Source organism: Jaminaea rosea (assembly GCF_003144245.1).
Source record: "Jaminaea rosea strain MCA 5214 unplaced genomic scaffold BDZ90scaffold_6, whole genome shotgun sequence".
NCBI classification, from domain to species: Eukaryota; Fungi; Basidiomycota; class Exobasidiomycetes; order Microstromatales; genus Jaminaea; species Jaminaea rosea.
The window spans coordinates 412,854-437,450 of record NW_020289980.1 but is presented as its reverse complement, the minus strand read 5'-3'; the positions used below and the strand labels follow the sequence as shown (position 1 = coordinate 437,450).

The window sequence follows — 24,597 nt, the reverse complement described above, 5'->3', positions numbered from 1 at the left end:
TGCCACGCGACTCATCTGCCTGCCGGCACTCAACGAGGGCGACGCGGATGCAAGCGCGACTCGTTGCCTGGCTTGACATCGTTCCTCATCTCACCATCTTCCGACACGCCAGCCATGAGCCTCAGCGTCTCTGGCCGGCCGCCAGCCACGCTGCGCGATGATGCCACCATCAGAGCGCGCCTGGCGACTATTCTACCCAATCTCGAAGCCAGCCTTAGCAATGCCGGCCTCTCTGCGCCTACGGCGAGCTCGACATTGAGCGTCAGCGATGTGCAGGCGTTGCTCTACAATCTGCAGCTCTACCAGCATGATGTGCTTGGGCCTGACGCAGCTAAGAGGCCAGCCAATCCTGACTCTAGCAATGCTCTCGCCCGTCATCCTCCTCGCATCCCGGCCTCTTGCTTTAGGACCACTTCGTCGCTGGCCAGCACCGATGCTGCAGGACCTAGCTCGCCCGTCTTTGTCGTCTTGGAGGCTGCCCTGCTCTTCCTGGCCAAGCGCGGCGACAAGAGTACAGACGTCGATGTCGCGCGAGTAGACAATACCGAACTCGTGGCGGCTATCCGCTCTTCGCTACGAGAGCGCGGACACATCAAGCGCTTCAAGGTCACAACGGAGGGCGACTTTACAGAAGCGGAGAAGGCGTCGCTGCAGAGAATGGCAGAGAGCCTCGAATGCGAGTGGACAGCGGATGCTTCGGGCGCGACGCACGTCTTGCATCCCTCGACTACCCCTCCTGCCTCGCCTGGGGGGTCCGGGGCGATGGACTACCACCGTACGCTAGCGCGCGCTGGGAGTCAAGCCTTGATTCATGTGTGGTACAGGCCGGATTCGTATGATACGTGGGTTCCCGCTGCGGGCTTTGCGGAGCCAGAGCCAGAGCCGGAGGTCAAGAGCAGATGGGACTTGGAGTCGCGCTGGTTGAGGGACGGTGTGCGCTACAATGAGTGCATGAATGAGGAGGACTACGAGTTGAGCGGTAGCGAGGCGGGCGCACAAGACGCAGCAGCGACTACCAGCGGCACCTTGAACATTGGAGATCAGGGCGCGGCGAGCACGACTGCATCTACGTCGACCAAACGCGGTCGCCCACTTCCCGACGAAGTCGATGACGACGCTGCCAGCAGCGAGGACGCGGGGACGAGCAAGAAGATCAAGATCTTTGTCGCCGCCAAGCCGGTAGGTGCGGTGCCCATCGACTTGACGGGCGGAGCAGCCTCCATTCCTGGCAAGGTCTACGAGAAGGAGGCTCTGCCCGGGGGAGTCATTGGGAATCTGCCGTCCGAGCCTGCGCCCGTCGCAGCGGACGTCTCGATGCAGGACGACGACGACGACGAGGAGGAGGAGCCCGACGCGCCACCATCTGCCGCTGCGATCGCCCTGGAACACCGCAAAGCCACCGCCCTCGCGAAACGCTACCTGGCCGCGCAGACGCAAGAGATCATCATTCCGTCGTACAGCACGTGGTTCTCCTTCAACGCCATCTCCCCACTTGAGCGGCGCTCGCTGCCCGAGTTCTTCAACGGGCGTAATCGCAGCAAGACGCCGGAAATCTACAAGGACTATCGCGACTTCATGGTGAATACGTATCGTCTCAACCCGAGCGAGTATCTCACATTTACGGCGTGCAGGCGCAACTTGGCCGGGGACGTGTGCTCTATCATGCGTGTACACGGTTTCCTCGAGCAGTGGGGCTTGATCAACTACCAGATCGACCCGGATACCAGGCCGGCAGCGTTGGGCCCTCCATTCACGGGGCATTTCCGTGTCTTGGTGGACTCGCCGCGAGGACTGCAGCCTTTGCACCCTGGCACGAAGAGCGAGACGCGCGCACAGCCAGCACCGCAATCGCAATCGCAACCGCAGCGCAACGCGGGCTCATCACTGGACGTCTCGCTGGAGCTGCGTCGCACCGTCTACTCGACTACTCTGAGAGCCAGTCGTCAGATCAGCGCCGAGGAGGGTGCCTCCCTCGCTCAACAAGCGGACAAGGCGCGCGCCAACGGGGCTGGGGCCTCCTCTTCCTACCAGTGCGACACTTGCGGCAGCGACTGCACTTCGACGCGCTACGCCAGCATCAAGAACAAGGACTACGCGCTCTGCCCTGGCTGCTACACGGATGGCCGCTTCCCCTCATCGATGTTCTCGGGCGACTTTGTGCGTGTGGACGAGGCGGCATTCAAGCACGGGAAAGGCGGCGAGGAATGGAGCGATGCGGAGACGTTGCGCCTGCTGGAGGCTTTGGAGATGTACGGGGATGACTGGGCGCGCGTCGAGGAGCACGTGGGGACGCGTGGGAGTGAGGAGTGCATACAGCGATTTGTACAGCTACCCGTAGAGGAGCCGTATCTGGGCGGCGCTGGCGGGAAGCAGAGCGATTTGGGGGCTTTGCAGTACCTGCGCGACCCCAAGGCGCTAGGTGGGAACACGGTGCCGTTTTCGCAGTCGGACAATCCCGTCATGAGCGTGGTGGCGTTCCTGGCCAGCGCCGTGAGCCCTGCTGTTGCGTCGGCGGCGGCGCAGAGTGCGCTTGGGGAGTTGACGGAGGGGCTCAAGAAGCGGGTGGGCGCCGGCGAGGGCGAGAAGGCCGAGGAGGGCGGCGAGAAGGGCGAGAAGGGCGAGAAGGAGGCAGCCACGGACGGCATGGATCTCGACAAGGAAGGCGAAGACTCGTCAGCCGCAGCCGCAGCCGCTTCAGGACCCGTCGAAGTCACCGTGACCGACGCTGCTAAGGCCTCTTCCGCCATGCCACGCTCCGCCGTCGAACGTGCCGCGAGCATCGCGTTGGGAGCAGCAGCATCCAAGGCGTATGTGCTCGCCTCATTCGAAGAGCGAGAGTGCCAACGCCTGGTCAAGCAAGTCATCGAGGCCCAGATGCGCAAGATGGAGTTGAAGATGCGACAGTTCGAGGATCTAGAGGCGCTGCTCGAGAGCGAGCGCAGGCAGTTGGAGGTCAGCCGACGCGAGCTTTACGCGGACAGGCTCAAGGTGCAACGCCAACTGCGCCAGGTGCACGAGTTGATGAGGAAGGCGCAACACACTCAGCAGGCGCACGCGCGCGCGTACGAGGAGGCTCAGAGAATGGGCACCGAGATGCAGCCCCCACCGAGCGTGGAGGGTGTGACACAACAGGATATGGCGAGCGTAGGGGCGGGAGTGCAGGAGGGTCAGGGAGCGAGCGTGCGCGAGGTGCGCGAGGTGCCGGCGCCGCAGGGAGGCTCGATCGGGCAGCTGTAGCGGCGGCGTCCGCAATGTGTGCGAGGCGTCCAGTCGATGAGTCGAAATGATATTGCATGTAGACATGCGCGAGGGTGTCGCGGGAAGTGCAGATCGGCGCGAGAATGTAGATTGAGTCGCAAACGCTATCGCTGCTTACTCGTGAGACCAGTTAGGCTGTGCGAGCGGGGGGAGAAGGTCAGCTGCGTTGCCTGACTGGCGCACGACTCCCTTCGCCTCGCTGCTCACCTTTCTCTTCTCGGCAAAGGCAGCCATCCCCTCCTTTTGGTCCTTGGTCGCAAACATGCTCTGGAACAGCCTCCTCTCGATGCGCAGACCCTCGTTCAGCGGCAGCTCAAACGCGGCGTTGACGGCCTCCTTTGCCGCTTGGCTCGCGACGCGGCCCTTCTTGGCGATGGTTACGGCGACCTTGACTGCCTCGTCTACGACGTTGCCCTCGACTACGCGGGACACGAGACCGTGCTGCGCTGCCTCTTGGGCTGAGAGGTTGCGGCCCGTCAAGTTGAGCTCCATGCTCAGAGACTTGCCCAACGCTCGAGTGAGGCGTTGCGTACCGCCAGCGCCCGGAATGACGCCGAGGTTGATTTCAGGCTGACCGAAGTCTGTGTGAGAGGCGGGGCGGGGCCGGGGGAGGGGAGGGTCAGCTGCACTCGCGACCCGCAGGGCAAGCCGCACTCACTCGCTGTGCCGCTCGCGAGGATGATATCACACATCATGGCGAGCTCTGCACCGCCACCAAGCGCATAGCCGCTCACAGCCGCGATGATGGGCTTCTTGACTCTCGTGAGCTCGGTCCAGTGGCCGAGGAAGTTCTCCTTGTATGCGCGCGCAAACTCCTTGTCCTTCATCTCCTTGATGTCTGCGCCCGCAGCGAAGGCCTTGTCTGAGCCGGTGAGCACGATGGCACCCACGGCATCGTCCTCGTCTGCCTCCTTGGCCGCAGCATTGAGCTCGTGGAAGAGAGCCGAGTTGAGCGCATTGAGGGCCTTGGGTCGGTTCAGGGTGATGAGGGTTACCGAAGGGTCCGGGCGAGAGACGAGGATATTCTGGTATGTCTGCGTGGAGTACAGGCGCGGGAGTGTCGACGCAGCCTGAAGGCGAGGCAGAGCAGTGCCAGCGCGAAGAGTGTTGCGGAAAGTGGTTGCGGCGAGCATGTTAGGCGGTGTGGATGAGGGCAAGGAGGGGAAGAAGATGAAGCTGCGCCCGCTCCACGCCCGCTCCACCGGGCAACCTCGGCGGCGCCGTTTCAACGCCGGCCGGTTGAGTTGCGCACGGGCGTCGCCTCGCGTGGCGGGTGGCAAGCCATCGCCATGGTGAGACGAGCGAGCACGGCGTTCATACGACGACGCTCAACAGCAGATCCGAGCAGCAACAGCGCGCAGAGCACATTGACGTCTGCTTGAATTATCCTTGTGCGGCTGAATTGGAATGGGGAAGAATCGCTGAATCATGTCAACGAATTGAAGAACCCAGTTGCTGCTGGCACGCTGGGGTCCATCGCCGTGACAAGCACCGCTTCCCCAGCGCAGCCAGACTGTAGTACTCATGGGCGCCGTGCACATATGCGAGCTTGTGCTGAGCTCGCTGAGCGAATCAATTGCGCCTCGATCCAAAAAATGAGGAGCCGTGACCTTTCGGACAGGGGCGTTAAGGCGATGTCGCAGCGAAGAGCTACCCAGAGTGATCGAGAAAGGACAGCGGAGGCAGCTCTCGGCTCGAAGGAGTCCATGGTAGAGTCAAGAGCGACGATGGCCATTCAATCGTCAATGTGCGTCCTAGTTGTACGCACCAGAGCCCAAAAGTGACCGGAAGGTTGGCGCATGGACTCGCACCGACGCATCATCCGCTCGCCTGCCGCGGACACTACATGTACTCGTTGTACGAGGCATGACGGACCACGATGACGGCTCCACGAGGGACATGGCAGTCGTTGAGAATGAGAATCTCTCTTGCCAATCAGTGGCACTCGTGGGCTTCCCTCTCGGGTGGGCAGGGATAGCGCGCCGGCTCAGACGCGACGGGATACCCATGGAGCGCGTCTACGTCCCACCGCCGATACTTCTCGACGGGCCTCCGCCGTAGGCGGAGCGCCCGACGTACCTCTTACAGAGCGAGCATTCATAGTCCGTTCTTCTCTTGCCGTCAATAGCCTGCCCACTTGGCTTAGTGGGATGGCGACCGCCGAGTAGTGAAACCCATGTGAAGGTGCAGGACCAGTAGGCGGAGCAAAAAAAGTGCCCACTGACGGAATCGAACCGTCGATCTACCGCTGTGATCAAACCTGTTTCCAGGCCTGTTTCACTACGAGGCGGTTGCCATACCACTAAGCCAAGTGGGCAGGCTATTGACAGCGAGAGAAGCACTGACTATGAATGCTCGCTCTGTAAGAGGTACGTCGGGCGCTCCGGGCGCGCTGGAGTGGCAGCTCCTCGGCTGGACAGTCGAGCTTGAATGGCCTCCGCGTCAAGGTCGAAAGGGTCAGGGGAGGTGAAGATAGACGCGATGGAGCCCTGACGGGCTCCATAGCCTCCCTTCAGGATGCGAACTGGCTCTACTTGGGAGGCTCATGGTATGTTGATCTGCCTACCCCTTACTCCTGGCCGCTATGTAGCGGTTAAAGGGCCGAGCAGAAGGGTCAAGTCGAGGCATGCTCGCCACTCTGCAGGCCAGGCTACCTCCATCTCTTGCGACTCCGGACCTCTGAAGATTACTCTGCTGCGTGAAGCTACGTGCCCAGGCTGCGACAGTCGCGTGGTCGATTCAGCGTCCTGGACGAGAACTGCCATGCGGTACTCGGTTGAGGCGTAGAGCAGCCTGTCAGCTCGATTTGATACGTCTGACGAGGCCGGATGGACTCGGCATTGCCGAGTCCATCTCGCGATACAGCGCGAAGAAGGTGCTGGCTCAATGAAGGCAAGCGAGAGAAGGGGAGCAGGGGCCGCAGGAAAGTCGAGAGAGCAGAGGACGGACGAGGCAGGGGCGATGAAGGGCAGAAAGCAGCCGCAACTCTTACGATGGCGCCCAAGAGCTGCTGGAGAAGCTATGCGCGGTGACTCCACGCCGACGCGATCAGAGCTACGGAGGGATGGCGATGGTCGATCAGCTCGTCTAAGAAATCTCCTTTTGCTGGACGCGACCAACTCCAATCGAGGCCTCGGCTCTGTGCCCGAGACGCAGAGCGAGGACTCGACTTCACACCTCGTACATTGATGCCGACTGACCACCTCGCTCCGGGAACGGCTGCGGCACGGTGAATCCTTGAACGCTAGCACACCACGGCAAGACCGGCCCGCGTGAGCTGTCGTCTTTCGAGGCAGCGCGTCAGGATCTACAGTCTCATCGTCCTCTTGCATCGTCTTCTGCACATCATTCGCGATTTCGAGGATCAGGCGAGAGTTGTGCAAAGTGATACGCCCACAAGCTATTGGTCGTATCGCCGGTCAGCTATGCGATTGCGATGAGTGCTCGTAAGATAAGGCGATCAATCGCCATGCCGAGGGGCTACGCATATGGTAGCTTCGAGCAGATGGCAGTACGATCCGAGCAACTCCTGTTATCGCGTGAATAGCCTTCCCTTTCGTCTCGCCCGTGGCGCTGCGCAGCGCGGCCCTCCCGCCCCTTACGCTCGAGGGATCGGCGATTGTTGTCAATTCGCCTTTCAGGACGTCCGTCGCGCGAGTCATTGTGGAAGCTGGTGCGAAAAAGGAGAGGCTTTGGTCAGACTCGTCGAATGCGCAGGGTGGATGGAACGATGAACGTACAGCTGCTGAAAGACAGCCTTGCTCTCCCCAAGCTGCCTGCGCCCTTCCTCCCCCAGCGCCTCCTCCCGGCGGGCCTTGGTGCTGTCATCTTTGGCCTGCTTGACAGCACGAGCGGAGAGACCAGGAGGCAGGCTAGCCTCGACGGCCGCAAGACGAGCCTGGTGCGCACGGAGAGGCAAAGGCGCGGTCTGTACTGAGTCAAGGGCCCGCACGGCGTAGTGAGCAACAGCTGCTTACCCTCTTGGCCTCCGCGTCCTCCTTCGGCGCCTTCGGGCGAGGGAGGTGGCCCTCGATGGCGTTGGCCTCTTTGTGGGCGCGCTTGGCCACCCGCTCTTCGGCCTCCTCGGCCTCGATGTCCTTTTTGGCAGCTTTGACTCGCTGCCAGTACCTGAGTGAGGAGCAGACGAGTGGGCGTGAGAGGGCGTGAGAGGGCGTGAGAGGGCGCAACCACAACGCGCTCGACTCATTCTTGTACTCACTTGTCCTTCATTTTCTTCCGCTCATCAGCGGGCATCGCATCGACCGCGGCAGGCGTAGGGTCTCCTTCGAAGCGGACAAGGTGCGTGTAGTCCTTGCCTTTGTAAATAAAAGTGTATGTGAAGGGAATGCGAGCCATGGTGTAGGCGGGACCGATTGGGAAGGACGAGAGGACAAGAACGCAAGAAGGGGGATGGGCGCCTCGACTGGTTTGACTGAGCATCTCGACTGCTGGCTGGCTAGCGGCTGACATCCAAACCAGCCCCGCTCATTCGCTGACCCGCCGTGTCAGGCAGCAGAGCAGAGGCGGAAGTGAGCTGCGACGCGTCGACCGTAGCAGGTGTGGGGTCGCCCTTCGAACTTGACGAGATGTGTGTAGTCCTTGCCGTTGTGGATGAAGGTGTAGGAGAATGGGCGGCGCTGGATAGGCAGGTGTTGAAATGGTGAAACCCTGCACGCGCAGCGGACGAGCAGGTTGAGATGCTGCACTTGAATGTGACTACGATGCGCTCGACTCTCGTACTCACTTGTCGTTGTGCTTCTTGCGCGGGCCAGCAGGCATGGCGTCGACCTCTGCCGAGCTTGGATCGCCCTCGAAGTGGGTCAGGGCTTCGTAGTTGACCTCTCCCTTGCGCCAGAAGTTGTCGGAGTCAGGTCGTCGCAGGCATTGGTGATCGATAGCGAGAAGAAATGAAAGACGAGACGGGCGTGGCGGAGGAGCAGCGAGGGTCGAGCTGCACGTGGCTGGTAGCGACGAAGAGGTAGCGTAGCAGTCTTGCAGTACTGAAGAGGCTCGTTGTCTCCTCCTCCTCCTTCTCGTGCTGCCTGGCGTGCTCCAGGACAGTGCTATGCGTCTTCTGTTGCATAGCGCTGAACTCCGCGCAGGCGCCCTTGCCCCTCACTGCCCCCCAAGGACACGTCCTGTGGTCGCTCTTGTGCTCCTTCGCCCAGTGCTCCGCCACCCACTCTGCCTTACTCTGTCCCACCTGCTGCTGCCCTTTGGCTGCGTTGACTGTCAGAGTGATTAGGTGTGCAGAAGAGTCAGCGGCTACTCATGTCAAGGTATCAGCAGAGGTGACACTTACGGCAGCTTGTTGATCCCAAAGGGCAGATTTTCCATCTCTCCTCCCTCTCCCTTTCCTTCTCATCCTCTTTCTCCGCCTTCATCCCCGCCGCTCTCTTCGTCTTCTTGCTGACCTCCATCTGGTCTAGCATCTCCTTCACCTCCTTTGGATCCCTTCAGTACGTCTTGCAGTACTTGAGCTCTTCATCCCCCTCGTCCTCGACCTTGAAGCTCATTGCATGCCTCTTGGCGCTGTCGTGGCGGGTGATCATCTTCAGCGTCCACTTCGGCACCATCGCAGTCGAGGCTGCGACAGCGACATTGCTGAAGGCCGCCAGCCAGTCGGGCACAGCCTTGAACCCTGTGTGGCGCTGCGGCGAGGGAGAGAAGCCTGATGCTGTCCTTTGCAGCTGGCGACGAGCTTCGCCGCGCGCAAGAGCATCGAGGATGGTGGAACCCTCCGGCGGGTCCTCGCGCCCCTCCAACATGGCCAGCAGTTGCGCAGAGCTGTAGGTCTCGTAGCGCATCTTTCCGTTCTTGTCGATGTATGCCCAGACCCAGTCAGCCTTGGTGTGCCTGACGAAAAAGGCCAAGGACTCCTTGTCTGACGCCAGACCAGCCTCGGCAGGAAGAACGATGCGTGTCGCCTGCGCAAATAGCTCCATGATGTCGTTGAAGAGGGCGTGCGTGTCCTTCTCGTCGTTCTCGTCGTCGCTGTCGTCGTCCACCGTGTCTTCGCTGCCTTGCTTGCGAGCGAGGCCAGCAACGGCGCTACCCACACGGGTCTCGACGTCCAGGTGCCAGTCTCCTCGCCAATTGCTGAAGGCGTAGCAGCCAGCTGCTGCTTCGAAGCAGTGCCAGCTCGCTCGGAGGGCATCGATGGCGATCAAAGCGAACATCAGTTCGGACCACACATTGATCGCGTTTGCCGGAGAGCTGAAACGGCCAAGGGCGAGCACCTTTGGCGGGCCAGACGAGGGGCCGGAGACGGGCGAGGCAGCGTACGTGGCAATTGGTCGCCTGGCGGATGCCCAGGCCTCCCGAGCGATGCGGTACGACGTCTGTGAGCATTCGAAGTCGTCCTGACCCAAGTCCCAGCGAGATCCAGCCTTCTCCGCAGCCCAGTCGTCGAAAGCCTTCTGCTCGTTGTTTGCCGCCTTGCCAAGCTCGGGCGTGAGATCACGAGCGTCCGTATTGCCAGCATCGGCTGCCTCTAGGGCTTCGTCCGCCAGCCGGCGGCACATGATCGAAGCAGCAAAAGTCCCAGCGACGTTGACGACTTCACGGAGGAGCGGGAAGAGGTAATGCATCGGTGTGAGGGCAACGGTGGCAGTGTCGGCGGAGAGAGCAGGATGAAATGCTCGAGCGGAGCGGAGGGAAGACTTGAGTCGCTTTTGACCCCTCTTGTCCATCTCGCTGACTACGCCAGTCCAATCGAAGAGCGTGCCTTTCGTGGGGACACCCCTGCTGCTAATGCATTTGAGCACGAGCTCGTAGTCGAAGTGGGACCAGAATACCTTCTTGCGCCCCCTGCGCTGGTAAGGGCGTGGCGAGGCGCCATTGCTGCTGCTAGGCCCTGGATGAGAGGGTACTGTGGGAACGGCAGCGTCGACGCCGGGAGGGCTGTAGCCATGATGTCCAAGATTGAACGCATTGTACCTGTGACCGCCAAGATGGGGGGGAGCGGCCGAGCTGTCGTCGTGACCACCAAGGCCTTCAGGTGGCGCACTCTTGCTGTGCGGTGGAGGACATTGACATGTTGTCGATGGGTTGTGCTGAGCGATGGCGAGCTGGGACAATCGCTTTTCTGCTGAGCAGGTGGGCCAGGAGACGAGAGAAGGAAGCACTGGGTCGTCGGCTTGCGTCATTGATAAGGTGCTTGCTGATCTTCCTGGGCATTGGTGGCTCTTGCTGAGTAGCGGCGCGAGAGTGAGCCCTGCGCGTGGTGGAGAGACGAGGAGTTAGTTCTGGCATGATGAGAGAGGGACGACGGGCTGAGCTGACTCACCACTGCGGAAGGCTTGCACCCAGCAAACAAACTCAGAGTTTAATGGCAGCCATGGCGTTGGTGTGCTGCGCCTTTGTTGACATCAACGTGCGGGGGGCGACGTCTTGGATTGATCTCCATCCGTGGTGGCCCGCGTACGCCAATGGATCTCACCGGGGGAGCGTTGGCTGCTCTTGACGTGACGCTCTTGACGATCACCGCTACCATGCCTGCGAGCTGAGTGCTGCGCTCTGATCAGCGTGCGTGCTCATTGGTGTGCTCGAGGCGGGGCGGCGAGATGGGAGATGAGGATCGAAAGGCAAGAGCTGAGCGGACGAGGCGGCGCGAGATGAAGCCAGCGTAGCCCGTGCGAGCGAGATGAAGCCAGCCCAACCCAACCCGCGTCGCGGCCACGTGGCTCAGCCCGCCGCCGTGCACGGACGGCATAGCTCGAGCGAGGCGCCGAGAAGTCCCATCCTTGTTCCTGCTCTTCACGAAGGGTAGCTTGCGCAACTCAGCGGCGTGCATTCCTTCAGTTCAGCATTGCTGCTCTCTCGAAGGCCTCAGGAGAGGTGTGAGGTGGATGGTGACCCAACGAGACGATGAGTCATGCTTCGTGCTCGCCGATCCTCGCCGCCGCAACCCGAGAGCAATGGTTGAGTCAGCCTTGTATACGCCCGTCGGCCGTCAAGTCCGGGTGACGTGGCGGTGCGCACCGCACTGGAGTCGTCGGCCCCCCCCACCATCGCGAATGCCGTCCGAATCAGGCTGCCTACCCGGCTTTAGGGCACTGCGCAGCGATATGGTCTCTCCCTTTGTGAGGCAGAGCTCGCTGCCAGAGAGCAATTGATAGCGACCCACTAGAAGTCAGCTTGCTCTATGCTGCTGCCACCACAACACGCGTAGCCTGCCTTCACGCTGCCACCTGCAACTTCTCTCGCAATGAAATCTATTACTGAGCCTGCACATCGTCAACGCGACTGTCATCCCACCCAATCGCCACGAAGCTCAAGAGCACGGCAGCTGACCCCAGATCCGCCCTCCATCCACCCGAGTGTGTGCCGCGAATCACATCGATCACCACAGCGAGCGGGATCGTGAGCGACAATCCCACAGTCGCCACGAGTGGTGCCGTCTTGAGCATGGAGAGGAGGTAGGCAAAGTCGCTCACGAAAGTGATTGCCATATTCACCGCGACGCCTGCCCAAGTCGCACTGTCTGGCGGAAGCTCGAGCGGCTCGACTCCGGTGGCCGAGAGTATCAACGCGACAGGCCAAAGCGTAAAGATGTTGAAGAGGCCCACAAAGCCAAAGAAGAGGGGCATACTGACGCGGTCCTCGCTCTGGATGCGCAGCTTGAGGAGCGTGACGTAGAGGGCGTAGAAGAAGGCGGAGGCCAGTGCGCAGGCGTCGCCGAGTGGAGCATTGATTGCGCGGGCTCCTACGGCGTCTGCGTGGGTCACGAGCGCCACACCCACAAACGAGACGCACACGGCGACGAGCTTGGCGGGAGAGAACCTCTCTACGCCGGTCAGGGATCCGAGGGCGAGGGTGAAGAAGCCGGATGCAGAAGAGAGGGTGGTGCTGCTTGCTACGGAGGTGAGGGCGAGGGAGGCGTTGAGGCAGTAGTTGGCGAGAACCCAGACGAGTGTGAACTGCGCCGCGAGGATGGCCGTCTCGCGCACCGTGAGCGGAGCGAGCTGTGCAGCGTGAGGAGTCGCCACGAGGGGTGTGATGGCGGTGAGCGGCCGTCTGCCGTCAATGGAGGATGGCCGTCGCGAGATATCTGGAGAGGCAGCGCGCAGTCCTCTGCCGCCCGCAATGAGTCTCTCCTCCTCGTCCCTCCTCTCGTCCCGCCGTTGAAGCGGCAACGAGAAGCCCAGCTTCGTCGCCCAGCTCGGTACGACCCCCGCATCACTCCTCCTACTTCTTCCCCTGCCCCTGCTCGCTTTCCTCCGCAGAGCGCATGCAAACGGCACCATATAGAGTGCGAAGCTGGACGTGTTGGCGTAGGTGACAGCGAATGGCTTGTCCCACCCGCTGGTGAGGAGCGAGTTGGTGAGGAAGTTGGAGCCCGTCCAGAGCAGCACGACGAGCAAGAGAAGGGCTAGCCCGACGAGGTAGTCGTGCCGCGCACGAGGTCGTGGGGAGGCGTCGGCCATGCTGGCCTCCGCACGCAGGAGAGGGGATGGTAGGATGGCAAAAGTGACGTGAAGGCCCGCCGAGGCAGGCAAGATTGCGCCACTTCCGTCCGTATTTCGAGTTGGGCATCAGGCTCCGTTCCGGGCACGTGAGGCCACGTGGCTTTCTCTGCCCCCGTGCACAGCGTCCGCCCCGGGCTGCTCTCGTGGCTGGTCTCGCGGCTGCTCGGGCTGCTCGCTCTCTCATCTCGTTATCCCATCCGCGACGACCGCGACGACGAGCACGTCGAGTCGAGACGAGAAGTAGCCGCACCTAGCTGCGTCAACCACTTCCGTGTCCGCGATACCAGCGCGAGAGAGACGCCGACGTCAATTGGTCGCAGCAACAGTCGCACTGTCACCACATTGTCTCTCACCCTCATTGCATCCGCCCCTCGTCTCAACGCGTGGTCATCCCGCGCCCACGCCCATCATGGCGAGCAACGCATCCGGCCCAGCGGTCGACGCAGCCTCATCGCCCGCCAACGGCAATGCTCCGTCATCCTCATCGACGCCTGGGATTCCCCCTCAGATGCAAGCCATGCTCGCCGGCATGAACAAGGAAAAGCTCCAGCAGCTCGTCCAACGAATGACTGTCCTCAAGCAGCAAGGCGAGAATGAGAACACCAGTCAAGAGTACGCCAAGCTCCTCAAGTTGTTCCAGACCTTCTCGCGATACCAGGCAATGAAGCAGCAACAGCAACAGCAGGCGGTGGCGGCGGCTCAAGCTCAGCAGGCCGGCGCGACGGCGACACCGGCGGCGAGCTCCTCATCAGCATCCACATCTCAGACGCAGACGAATGGCAACGACGCCGCGACAGCCCCCGCAGAGACGGCCAACGGGTCAGCTTCAACCCCTGTCGCACCCACTGCTAGCTTCACGCCCGACCAGCTGGCAGCGCTCAAGGCCCAGATCATGGCGTACAAGCTCATCTCGCGCAACATGCCAGTGCCCGTGGACATTCAAAATGCCATCTTTGGGCGGGTGACGGCAATGGCCGAGTTGAGGAGCAAGATGGGGTACGTACGAGCAGAGCAACCTCGTATTTGCTGGCGCTGATCATATCCCTCCTGCCTCCCTGTGCTCGTCTTCCCCACGCATCTCCGCAGCCCGTACTCTGACATGGGCGAAAGTGGTCGCGTCGCAGCAGCCGCCCTCGCCGTACACTCCGCAGGCGCAGACGGCATCACTCGCCCTCCTTCCCCATCCCACAATCCAGAGAGCGAAATTTACCCCTACAACTCGTTCCGCCAGCCATGGTCGTACCTGTCCAAGCCAGGGCTGGGACCTCAACACGTCACCCTCGCCAAGCAACAGCGCATGCTCATTCCGAGCCTGCTTCCACGGGGCCTGGACCCTCAATCCCTCTACGACGAGCGCAACCGCTTCATCGAGGCGCGCATCGAGCAGCGCCGAAGAGAGCTCGAATCTCTGCCGTCCACCCTGCGCCAGGACAGCCCGGAGGACGACGTACTGACGGAAGAGACGCTCGAGCACGACTCCGCGAAGCTGCGAGCTTTGATCGAGCTCAAGTCGCTGGATCTGCGTCACCTTCAGCGCTCTACACGCGAGAAGCTCGTCCACGGCTTCACGTACACCACATCGCTGGGCATGGATCGCACAGGGTACCGTCGCTGGAAGAAGACTACCGTGCGAGACGCGCGAAAGACGGAGCTGATGGAGCGCGAACAGCGCCAGGTGCGTGAGCGACAAGCCAAGCAAGGTCAAGTCGACTACCTGCTGGAAATCTGCAATCACGGCAAAGAGCTGCAAAAGGCGCACGCCTCCGCGTACGCCCACGCACAACGCATGGGCAAAGCCATGCATCGCTTCCACACCGAGACGGAGAAGGAGGAGCAGCGTCGAATCGAGCGAGTCGCGAAAGAGCGTCTGAATGCGCTGCGTGCAGACGACGAGGAGGCCTACCTCAAGCTCATCGACACGGCCAAGGACACTCGTATCACGCACTTGATCCGTCAGACAGACGCCTACCTGAGCGGGTTGGCGCAGAGCATCCAGGCCCAACAGAACGATGCCGTGCACGCCGACGCCATTGCAGCAGAGCGCGCAGGTAACGCCGCAGCCCACGCCGAGGAAATGGCACGCCAGCAGGCCAACCAGGAGATTGGCGGCGTCGTCGACGAGACCATGTTCGGAGCACAGAAGCAGGAAGACGAGGAGGAGGGCGACTCGCGCAGCAACAAGACCGACTACTACTCCGTCGCGCATCGCATCACCGAGCGCATCACCGAGCAGCCCACTATCTTGGTCGGCGGCAAGCTCAAGGAGTACCAGATCAAGGGTCTCCAATGGATGGTCTCCCTCTACAACAATCGCCTCAACGGTATCCTCGCCGATGAAATGGGGCTGGGCAAGACCATTCAGACCATCTCGCTCATCACGTTCCTCATCGAGCACAAGCGTCAAAACGGCCCATTCCTCGTCATTGTGCCGCTCTCTACCCTCACCAACTGGGTCAACGAGTTCAACAAGTGGGCCCCGAGCGTTAATGTCGTGACGTACAAGGGCACACCCAATGTGCGCAAAGCCGCGGCGGGCCGCATCCGCCAAGGCGACTTCCAAGTCCTCCTCACCACGTACGAGTACATCATCAAGGACAAGAACCTGCTGGGCAAGATTCGATGGGTGCACATGATCATCGACGAGGGACACCGTATGAAGAATACCCAGTCCAAGCTCACCCTGACGCTCACGCAGTTCTACACGAGCAGATATCGCCTTTTGCTCACGGGAACGCCGCTGCAGAACAACCTGCCTGAGCTGTGGGCGCTGCTCAATTTCGTACTCCCGCGCATCTTCAACTCCGTCAAGTCCTTTGACGAATGGTTCAACTCGCCGTTTGCGCAGGCTGGTGCGGGCGATAACAGCATGCAGCTCAACGAAGAAGAGGCACTGCTCATCATCAAGCGTCTGCACAAGGTCCTGCGTCCCTTCTTGCTTCGACGCCTCAAGAAGGACGTCGAGTCCGAGCTGCCCGACAAGGTCGAAAAGGTCATCAAGTGCAAGATGTCTGCCCTCCAGGTCAAGCTGTACCAGCAGATGAAGAAGCACAAAATGATCATCAGCGGGGACGACAGCATCGCGAGTGCGAAGAAGGGCAAGCCGCAGGGCATTCGCGGATTGCAAAACGCCATCATGCAGCTGCGCAAGATCTGCAACCACCCGTACGTCTTCGAGCAGGTCGAGGTGACGATGAACCCGACAAAGGGCAACGGCCCAGATCTCTACCGCGTTGCCGGCAAGTTCGAGCTGCTGGACCGCCTGCTCCCCAAGCTCAAGGCTACGGGTCACCGCGTCTTGATCTTCTTCCAGATGACGGCCATCATGGACATCATGGAAGATTTCCTCCGCTTCCGCAACCACACGTACCTGCGACTGGATGGTAATACCAAGCCCGACGACCGATCGCGCTTGCTCTACGAGTTCAACCGGCCAGACAGCCCCTACTTCGTCTTCATCTTGTCGACTCGTGCGGGTGGTCTCGGTTTGAACCTGCAGACCGCCGACACTGTCATCATCTACGACTCCGACTGGAACCCGCACCAGGACTTACAGGCTCAGGACCGCGCCCACCGCATCGGACAAAAGATGGAGGTGCGCATTCTGCGATTGGTGACAGAGAAGTCAGTCGAGGAGCAGATCTTGGCCCGCGCGCAGTACAAGCTCGAAATCGACGGCAAGGTCATCCAGGCGGGAAAGTTCGACAATCAGGCCACTGCGGAAGAGCGCGAAGACCTGCTGCGTGCCATGCTCGAGGACGACAATGACGACGAAGGCGAAGAAGAGGGTGACCTCAATGACGAAGAGCTCAACGAGATCCTCGCCCGTGGCGATCACGAGCGCGTACGCTTCCGCGAGATTGATGCAGAGCGAGAGAAGATGGAGGCGGCCGAATGGAAAGCGCTCGGCAACAAGGGCAAGGTGCCCGACCGTCTCGTGAGCGAGCAGGAGCTCCCCTCCCTCTATCAACGCGACTTTGACGCAGAGATGATCGAGGCGAGCGTGGCGGACGACGAGCCTGCGGTGCGCAAGCGCAACGTGGTACACTACGATGATGGGCTGACGGAGGATCAGTTCCTACGCGCTTTGGAGGATGAGGACGTCGATCTGGCGGACGTGGTTGAGAAGAAGCGCGAGCGAGCGGAGAAGCGTAGGGCTAAGCAGGCCATGCAGGGTGAGAGTGTGGATGCCTCGCCTGAGCCGGCCAGCACGCCACAGCCGAAGGGCAAGGGAGGCAAGAAGGGCGGCAAGCGTGGTAGGCCCGCAGCGATCCAGGATGATGAGGACGACGACGACGATGACGACGGAGCGGGGTCGGCGCGTAAGAGAAAGCGTGGCAATGCTCTCTCCCCCGCTGCGTCCGTGGACAGCAGCCAAGACGCTCGTGCAGGTGGCAAGCGACGCAAGGCCGGCGACGACCCGGTTCGCCAGCACATTTCTGCGGTACTCCTTCAGTGCTACCGAGCTGCAGACGGGAGCGTGGCGCCTGAGGACGGGCACAAGAGGTCGCGCCTCTTCCAGGACATTCCCAAGAAGAGGTGAGTACCGCGCCGAGACGCACCGAGACGCGCGACAATGAATAAAGACTGACCCGCTTCTCATGCCCCGCCAGTGACTACCCCGACTACCATGTCATCATTCAGCGGCCCATCGCCCTACGCCAAATCAAGCGCCGCATCGATGCCAAGTCCTACAAGACCGTGTCCGAGTGCCGCGACGACTTCCACTTGATGGTGCGCAACGCCAAGCTCTACAATCAAGAAGGGTCTTACGTGTACGTCGATGCTACGGAGCTGCAGCGCGCTTTCGATGCGACGTACGAGCAGCTCGTGCCGGGCAGTGGGTTGCCCGGCGCAGAGGACCCTTTGCCTGACATTCCAGTCTCGGCTGCGGGGCCGAGTGGTACGAGTGGCGCGATTGGCACTCTGCTGCCTACGTCGGAGGGCGGTGCAAATGGGCATGCGGGCGGAGATGATGAGCAGGAGGAGGATGGGGAGGACGGCGGTCACGATGACGAGAACCGCGGCGCATCTGCTGCTCCCTCTGGCAGTCGCCCTGGCACGTCGAGCGGCATGAAAATCAAGCTGAAGCGCCGCAACGAGACGATGGAGGAGGACTAGGCGCGGAAGCCCACTATCGCATCGCTCGCTCGCTCGCTCGCTCGCTCACTCTCATACACCTGTTGTTACCTATGCCTCGAATATCGATCTACTCTTAGAGCCGTGCGTGCGTCGCGTGACTTTGCCATTGGCCCACGTCATTGCAGCCAATATTGGGCCCGTGCAGGCCCCCGCATCAACCGAGAAGCCGCCGGCCCTACGCCCGCGTGCTTCCTCTTGACTTCGTACCACACGCAACCATGTCACCCACAGCTACCAACACGAACGCAGCCCAGGATGACGGCGGCCCTTCACCCCTCTCATTGGTCCTCTCCTATCCGAACCTCACCTCCCCTTCCACCATCGCATCCCTTCGCCGTGCCATGGTAGGGCTCGGCTTCTTCTACCTCTCCGACTCGCCCCTCGAATCAGAACGTGATCGCCTCTTCGCTCTCACTCGTCGCTTCTTCTCCTCCAACCACACCTCCCCTGAAGAGAAGCGCAGCATCGAGCAGGAGAAGTCTCGCCACTTCCGTGGCTGGTCCGGCTTGGGTTTGGAGCATACACAGGACAAACCCGACAACCGCGAACAGATCGATTTGGGAATCGAGTCGCCTGCCTTTCCTCAAGGTCTGCAGCCGCACTACTTGAACTTGTATGGGCCCAATCAGTTCCCAGCGTCCATTCCCGAGCTGAGAGACGCTGTGCTGTCGTACATGGAGAAGGCGGAGGAGGTTACGGTGCACCTGACAAAGGCGATTGAGATGGCCTTGGGCGTGGAGGAGGGGAGGTTAGGCGATTGCCTCGGGCTGGAGGGAAAGGAGGAAGGGTTTGAGAAGATCAAGGCACTCGCGCAGCGATCCACCCCTCCGACCGACGCCGAGCTTGAGGATGCACTACCGCGCTTCCTGCCTTACGAGCGCATGAAGTTGGTCAAGTACGGAAGCGAAGGCAATCCGCAGGGCGTCGGCGCTCATCGTGACGGCGGCTGGATCACCCTCCTCGCAACGGACCAGCAACCTGGCCTGCAAGTGGAAGACGTGGCCGGCCAATGGATCGATGTGCCATACAAACCCGGCTGCATTCTCGTCAACTTCGGCCAGCAACTCGAGCGCGTATCGAGCGGCCTCATCCGAGCAGCGACGCATCGTGTGCACATCTATCCCTCCCCGGATGGCAGGGTCAGCCTGCCTTACTTTTCGATGCCGTCCCTTCGAGCCGTCATTGACCCTATACCACGCGGGGAAATGAGCGCAGAGGCATTGCAGGAGGAGGAGAGTCGCGATGCTGAGAAGAGGATGGGAGGCAGGAAGACGGTTGTGCCAGAAGGCGATTTGCATGGCTCTGCTACGGAGGAGTTTGGACACACGGCGTGGAGGTCATTGATTAGAAGTCACCCGAATACATTTCAGCGGTGGTACGGCAAGGTGGGAGCGTGATGGTCAAGCGCGTTGGACGATGCATTGCGCTCTTCGTGACTGCTACCCATATATATCACAATCGATTCAATCAACCTGAAGCTGCCCCTTGAGATTGATACGATGGTCTTCTCAGCTCGGACCGGTCCGGCGAAGGTGGAGAAGGCAGCGAAATGCCGAAGCGAGGCCGAATCTGCCCATCAGGTTGCTTTCTTCTCCTTCAGCCTGGGCCGCGGAGAGCTTAGCCCAGCGGCTTGGCCACCGCTGAGCGACGCTTGACGAAGTGTGTGGAGCGATCTCCTCAGGCATTCGGGACCTATACGTAGGTCCGTATGCCTGCAAGAAATAATTAGACTGCCAAGTGTCTCTAAATTGAGGAAGCCCTTCGGGGCGGCCAGACGATAACATTTTTGTTCCCGACAGCTGCATGAGCCCATGAGTCCGCCGATCGGCGTTAATTGCATCCTCTCTCTCTATCAACCTGATTCAAGCAGCGTCAAGCAGCAGCATGGCGCGTAGCGATGGCAAGCCGATCTGGCTTGATTGCGACCCTGGGCATGATGATGCGAGTGAGCAGAACACAAGTCGCAGGGGAAGCGCCTAGGCAATGCTGACGTGCCACGCACAGTTGCCCTGCTCTTTGCACTCTTTGCCCCGCAAAATTGTACCGGCGGCAGCAATTTCGCTGCGGCCCTTGACCTCCTTGGTGTATCAGTCGTGGCAGGGAATGCTCCTGTTGCAGCTACGTACGCCAATGCGGCTCGTCTCTTGACCCTCTACGGGGCTGCCCTCCCCAAGCACTCGCGAGACTTCGAATCAGACGGAGTACACCTCTTCTGCGGTTCCGAGGTGCCGCTCAACAAGCTGCCACGCAGCGACCCTGATATCCACGGCGAGGATGGGCTAGGAGGCGTGACTGGTCTGCCGTCACTGGGCAGCGAACAGGTGCAAAAGAGGGTCTGGGCGTCGTATGATGTGCCGCAGCAACGACATCTCCTACCGCGCTCCTCGCCCGGAGAGCTACTCGTCTTCTGGCACGCTTTACTCACTCATCGCATCAAGAAGGGCCTGCCCAAGATGACCATCGTCGCTACGGGACCGCTGACGAATGTTGCCCTCCTAATGCGCGGCTTTCCCGATCTGGTCGAGCAGGGTATTGAGGAGGTGGTCATCATGGGTGGGGCCCCGCCTGGTACAAGAGGCAATCGTGGCCCGCTGGCAGGTGAGCAGACCATGACCTGAATACACCGTTCGATAAGTGCTGATCCTCGGCCTCGTATTCAGAGTTCAACATCCTCGTCGATCCTGAAGCGGCAGACATCGTCTTCAACTTCGACGTCCCCGTAGTCATGGCCGGCCTGAACGTAACGCACCAAGCCATCTTCGGACGCTCCCATCTCGAGCGGCTTCAGGCGCATCAATGTGGTGATCAAGCGCTCTGTGACACCCTCGCATCAGTCGTCACCTTCTTCGCCGACACATACAAGAGCGAATTCGGTTTCACTTCTGGCCCGCCTGTACATGACGTCCTTGCTGTTGCTTACGTTGTGGCTCCGGAGCTATTCAATTGTCCAACTACGGGCGCGCCTCCGAAGCGATATCAAGTACAAGTCGAGACGGCTGCGCATAGTCTGGCGATGGGTTCGACAGTCATTGACTTCTATGCCAAGACGTGCCAACGGCCGGAGGAAGAGTGGTGGGGAAGAGGAGGGCGGAACGCAATCGTGCTTGAGCATCTCGACGTGAGTGCGCGCTTGGACGAGCGAGAGGCACCGACTGACAACCTGTCTCACCTCCTCAGGTCGAGAAACTCTGGGACATGTTCTTCGCATGCCTCGAGCGGTGTGCTCAACGGCGAAAGCAGCTGGGCGTGTCTTCGTAGCCTGAATAGCATAGCGTGATCCTAAAGCCACGTGGGCGCGCGCCGCTCGAGCCAGTCGACTTGGCGTCACTCGCCCTCCCGTCCGTTCGTCCTTCCTTCGCTGCTTCATTCCTCTACCATCCTCCTTATCCTCCACGATGCGCTTGGACACGACCAGAGCGGCGCCGAGCGGCAATGCCGCTCACATATCGCTGCCCCTCTTGCGCCTCGTCAACGAGGCCCGCAATGAGCACGGAATGCGTCAGCACGACTATGAGCGATACCGTCATTTCTGCACAAAGAAGGCGCACCGACTTCGCCAGACTTTGAACCTTACGCACAAGGACGAGAAGCATGGTGCACCACCGGCTACAACTGGCAAGGGAGGTCAGAAGAAGCAGCAATCGAAGCGCGGAAAGAAGAAGCAGACGGCGGTGACGCAGAGTGCTGCTGACAAGGCAAAGGGCGGTAACGTCTTCACTGAGAAGACGATCGATGTTGCTGCGATGATCAGCGATCGGTGAGTGCAAGCTAGCAAGGAAGTTCATTGCGAATCCATAAGCTGACTATGCGCCTCTGCTACCACTCTGCCAGCCCCGCACAACTCCTGCTCTTTGAGGCCGAACGAGCCTGGGCTCACTCCCAGGACCTTCGGTCCCAATCCAACACTCAAGGCGAGGACCCCGCTCTGCGCAAGCGCGGCCTTGGTCGAGCACGCAAGGCTGTCCAGTGGTCTCAGCAGCTCGCGAGCCTCGCCGAATCTCTGGGATCGTCTCGCGTCGACGTCCGCTCTCGCTCCGAAATCGCAGCATACACCCTCACAATCAAGGCGTCCCACTTCTTTGACAAGGGAGACTGGCAGGCGGCTCTTCAGCACCTCTGCGTCGCTCGCAACCTCTTGGCCGCTCTGGCCCGCTCCAGCCCGGACAGTCGCAGTGAAGCCCTCGCCAACTCGTTCGTAGACGCAGGAGAGGCACAGATGCGATTCTGCGCCTACCAGCTCGGCGAGGATGAGCAAGATATGGACGTTGTGACTCGAAAGACGGTGGATGGCGTTGATGCGGACAAGGTCTGCCCGGACTACTCGATCTTGATCAAGTCGTTGAATGAGACGGCAAACAAGGTCGGCGATAGCAAGGAGGATGCGGTACAGATTGAGTGGAGGGACAGAGTAGTGCCTGTGAGGAACCCCGAATTGGTCGATGCGGTGCAGCGTGCGCGCAAGGAGGAAGCATCGTTGAAGGAGCACGGCGTCGGCGCAGCTACTAGCGAATCCACTGGCCGCCGCGACCGTACCGATCGCAAGCCGCAGCGTCTCTCTCATGCTGAGCGAAACGCTCGCAAGCGCGGCCAAGCTGCCCCTGCCAACAACGGCGAGAGCTCTGGCTCATCTCGCGCCGCGGCAGCTGCAAGCAGTCGCTCCACCAAGGACCCCTTCGACGGGGCGCTCGCCGCCCTCACCGACGGAGAAGCTGTTGCTCGCCGCCTCGTTGACGACAATGCCGAGGCCTTGGCTAAGAGTCATTCTACCCGCTACGAGCGTGTGGGAGAGGACCTGCGCGTCGCTCACGAGTGGTTGCGATACCGTCTCCTCGCACTGCAGGTCAGGAGGAGCGCGAGATTGGCAGAGCAGGTAGAGGAGAAGGCGAGGAAGCGCGAGGAGAGAAAAGAGAGGCAGCAGTCTGGAACTTTGGCACCGAAGGCAAAGAGCAGCGGCAGCAGCAAGCCCAGACGCGAGGTCTCCAAAAAGGAACCTCGCAAGCCCCAACCTGGCTCATTGGCCAAACGTCCCCGCGCCTCGCCACGCGCAAGCAAGCGTCGCCCCGCTTGCATCGGCGCAAAAAAGCAGCGCCTGGAGCGTCAACGTTCTCAAATCGCACGACGTCAACTCGTCTCTGAGGGCCAATCACGTCGTCACGTTGCACGTACGATTCCGGCGCTGGCCAAGCTCCACGACACCTGCGAGGCGGCTCTCATCTCCCTTTCTGGGCTCAGCATTGTCGAGTCTGACCCGGACGCTTCGACTGTCATTGACGCCAAGCTTGCGTGGTACCGTGCAGAAATGCTGCGTCACCTCGGAAGGGCGCACAGCCTTGCGGGCAAGCGCGATGAGGCGTGCCTCTTGCTGCGACGAGCAGGGCTCTCATTGCGCCAAGCAAGGCAGGCAGCAGATCTTGTGGAGGACCAGGAGGTAGCCAAGGAGATGGACGCAGATGTTCCACCTGCTATGAGCGAGGAGACTTTTTCGCGTGGCGAAGCATTGGTGCAAGACGAGCTCAAGCGTACGCAGCGCGAGATGTGGGCTCTTGAACACGGCGCGGCCAAGGGCGCTGTACCTCCCGCAGCCATGTCTCTTACGCAGAGCAAGGCTGGGCAGCAGTTGCGCTCGCTTGCGCTCAGGCACGTCGACTTCGATCCTGTGGATGTGCAGGAGGCGTCAAGGGTCGATGAGATTTGGCAGGAGGAGTTTGCGCGAGGCAGCGTGGCTAAGAAGGGGCCGTCTGCTGCCGTCGCAGCTAGCGGTGCCAGAAAGCACTCGGTGGTCAGCGCTACTGGGGAGGAAGAGGATGACTTCCATGAGGCGGAACAGCTTGAGTTGCATGACGAGGAAGAGACTGAGGAAGACGAAGAGTTTGCGCCTGCGGCTGAGGCTGGGGAGGAGGACGACGAGGGCGAGGACGAGCAGCCCGCAAAGAAGAGTGGGGGAGGCTGGCTCGGGGGTTGGTTCAGGAAGTAAGGCTTAGGCATGACGAAATCCCAGGGCATAGCAAGTAGAGCACTCGTGATGAGTGGAAGCGGACCTTGAGTAGTGATAGGCTGAGCTGTTTTGTGTGTGTGTAGCCAGATGCGCCATGGTGCCGAGGGAAGGTGGCCGCGTCGATGCAGCTTGGGTAGGCCAGTGAGGGAGAAGGAGTCGTACCGGCTATTCCCTGTCTGGCGTTGAGGTCGCGGTTGACGAGCTTACGGCGTAACAAGGCATTTGTCAAGACAGTCGACGATGATCTCAAGCAGATTTGCGTGTAGAGCATCGATGCTAGTGAAGCTGAGGAAGTGAGGGCCGCCTTTGCCCATGACCTGCACTGAGGGCTTGGGACGGTGTGGTTGGCCGCGTCTCGTGGCCCGTTCAGACACCTGACCGCTCCTCACGAGCTGCGAGTCATCTCGATGAGCGTGCGATCGAGACGTTTCCGGCTCAACCGTCCCAGTGAGTGCCATCTGGCGACGAATCGTTTCCTTGTCACCACCACTTTCTAGCCTGCCACACTTGACGTCGTTGAAGCTGGGAGCTGGCTGCTTCTATTCACATTCGTCTGGCCCGCTCGCTCGCTGCTAGCCCGCCCCGCCCCGCCTTTGGCTGTTCTCTCCCGCACACACACGCACCTGTCCATCAACGCCGACCCGCAGAGGCGGAGCGGGCGAGGAGGCGGGCAGGCGGGAGGGCGGGCAGGCCGAGGGGCGCAGCGACTTGGTTGGGCTCCGCTTCCCGGCCGTC

The 24,597-nt window shown here is 60.9% G+C and overlaps 9 protein-coding genes across 9 annotated transcripts; 5 read left to right on the top strand and 4 right to left on the bottom strand.

Annotated features, from left to right (window-relative positions):
• The first annotated feature begins 78 nt into the window (after positions 1 to 78).
• On the top strand, positions 79 to 3,342 carry BDZ90DRAFT_232157 (hypothetical protein). Its single transcript, XM_025506147.1, has one exon. The coding sequence runs from the start codon at positions 115 to 117 to the stop codon at positions 3,235 to 3,237; it is 3,123 nt and encodes a 1,040-aa protein (XP_025362375.1). The 5' UTR covers positions 79 to 114; the 3' UTR covers positions 3,238 to 3,342.
• On the bottom strand, positions 3,063 to 4,391 carry BDZ90DRAFT_279533 (putative enoyl-CoA hydratase precursor, mitochondrial; the record flags this gene model as incomplete). The annotated part of the gene is made up of 3 exons (XM_025509189.1): positions 3,063 to 3,393; positions 3,466 to 3,839; positions 3,917 to 4,391. The coding sequence occupies 3 exons, from the start codon at positions 4,389 to 4,391 to the stop codon at positions 3,373 to 3,375; spliced, it is 870 nt and encodes a 289-aa protein (XP_025362374.1). The 3' UTR covers positions 3,063 to 3,372.
• Positions 4,392 to 6,592: 2,201 nt separating this feature from the next.
• On the bottom strand, positions 6,593 to 8,222 carry BDZ90DRAFT_171301 (hypothetical protein). The gene is made up of 5 exons (XM_025503692.1): positions 8,003 to 8,222; positions 7,478 to 7,926; positions 7,236 to 7,386; positions 6,999 to 7,156; positions 6,593 to 6,928 (listed from the first exon to the last, which is right to left on the bottom strand). Exons 2-5 carry the CDS (start codon positions 7,726 to 7,728, stop codon positions 6,739 to 6,741), a joined length of 750 nt encoding a protein of 249 aa, XP_025362373.1. The 5' UTR covers positions 7,729 to 7,926; positions 8,003 to 8,222; the 3' UTR covers positions 6,593 to 6,738.
• Positions 8,223 to 8,527: 305 nt separating this feature from the next.
• BDZ90DRAFT_171290 (hypothetical protein) lies at positions 8,528 to 10,854 on the bottom strand. Its single transcript, XM_025503691.1, has 2 exons — positions 10,547 to 10,854; positions 8,528 to 10,474 (listed from the first exon to the last, which is right to left on the bottom strand). Exon 2 carries the CDS (start codon positions 10,404 to 10,406, stop codon positions 8,715 to 8,717), a length of 1,692 nt encoding a protein of 563 aa, XP_025362372.1. The 5' UTR covers positions 10,407 to 10,474; positions 10,547 to 10,854; the 3' UTR covers positions 8,528 to 8,714.
• A 623-nt stretch (positions 10,855 to 11,477) lies between these two features.
• Positions 11,478 to 12,735, bottom strand: BDZ90DRAFT_252253 (hypothetical protein; the record flags this gene model as incomplete). Its single annotated transcript, XM_025507757.1, has 1 exon — positions 11,478 to 12,735. Exon 1 carries the CDS (start codon positions 12,684 to 12,686, stop codon positions 11,478 to 11,480), a length of 1,209 nt encoding a protein of 402 aa, XP_025362371.1. The 5' UTR covers positions 12,687 to 12,735.
• Positions 12,736 to 12,919: 184 nt separating this feature from the next.
• On the top strand, positions 12,920 to 17,846 carry BDZ90DRAFT_279529 (hypothetical protein; the record flags this gene model as incomplete). Its single annotated transcript, XM_025509188.1, has 3 exons — positions 12,920 to 13,724; positions 13,815 to 17,264; positions 17,339 to 17,846. The coding sequence occupies exons 1-3, from the start codon at positions 13,138 to 13,140 to the stop codon at positions 17,844 to 17,846; spliced, it is 4,545 nt and encodes a 1,514-aa protein (XP_025362370.1). The 5' UTR covers positions 12,920 to 13,137.
• Positions 17,847 to 18,070: 224 nt separating this feature from the next.
• On the top strand, positions 18,071 to 19,350 carry BDZ90DRAFT_232151 (Clavaminate synthase-like protein). Its single transcript, XM_025506146.1, has one exon. It carries the CDS (start codon positions 18,086 to 18,088, stop codon positions 19,262 to 19,264), a length of 1,179 nt encoding a protein of 392 aa, XP_025362369.1. The 5' UTR covers positions 18,071 to 18,085; the 3' UTR covers positions 19,265 to 19,350.
• Positions 19,351 to 19,400: 50 nt separating this feature from the next.
• BDZ90DRAFT_279527 (nucleoside hydrolase) lies at positions 19,401 to 21,125 on the top strand (the record flags this gene model as incomplete). The annotated part of the gene is made up of 4 exons (XM_025509187.1): positions 19,401 to 19,812; positions 19,872 to 20,465; positions 20,528 to 20,985; positions 21,045 to 21,125. The coding sequence occupies exons 1-4, from the start codon at positions 19,752 to 19,754 to the stop codon at positions 21,123 to 21,125; spliced, it is 1,194 nt and encodes a 397-aa protein (XP_025362368.1). The 5' UTR covers positions 19,401 to 19,751.
• Positions 21,126 to 21,227: 102 nt separating this feature from the next.
• On the top strand, positions 21,228 to 24,118 carry BDZ90DRAFT_252247 (hypothetical protein). The gene is made up of 2 exons (XM_025507756.1): positions 21,228 to 21,624; positions 21,699 to 24,118. Exons 1-2 carry the CDS (start codon positions 21,263 to 21,265, stop codon positions 23,839 to 23,841), a joined length of 2,505 nt encoding a protein of 834 aa, XP_025362367.1. The 5' UTR covers positions 21,228 to 21,262; the 3' UTR covers positions 23,842 to 24,118.
• Positions 24,119 to 24,597: the final 479 nt, after the last annotated feature.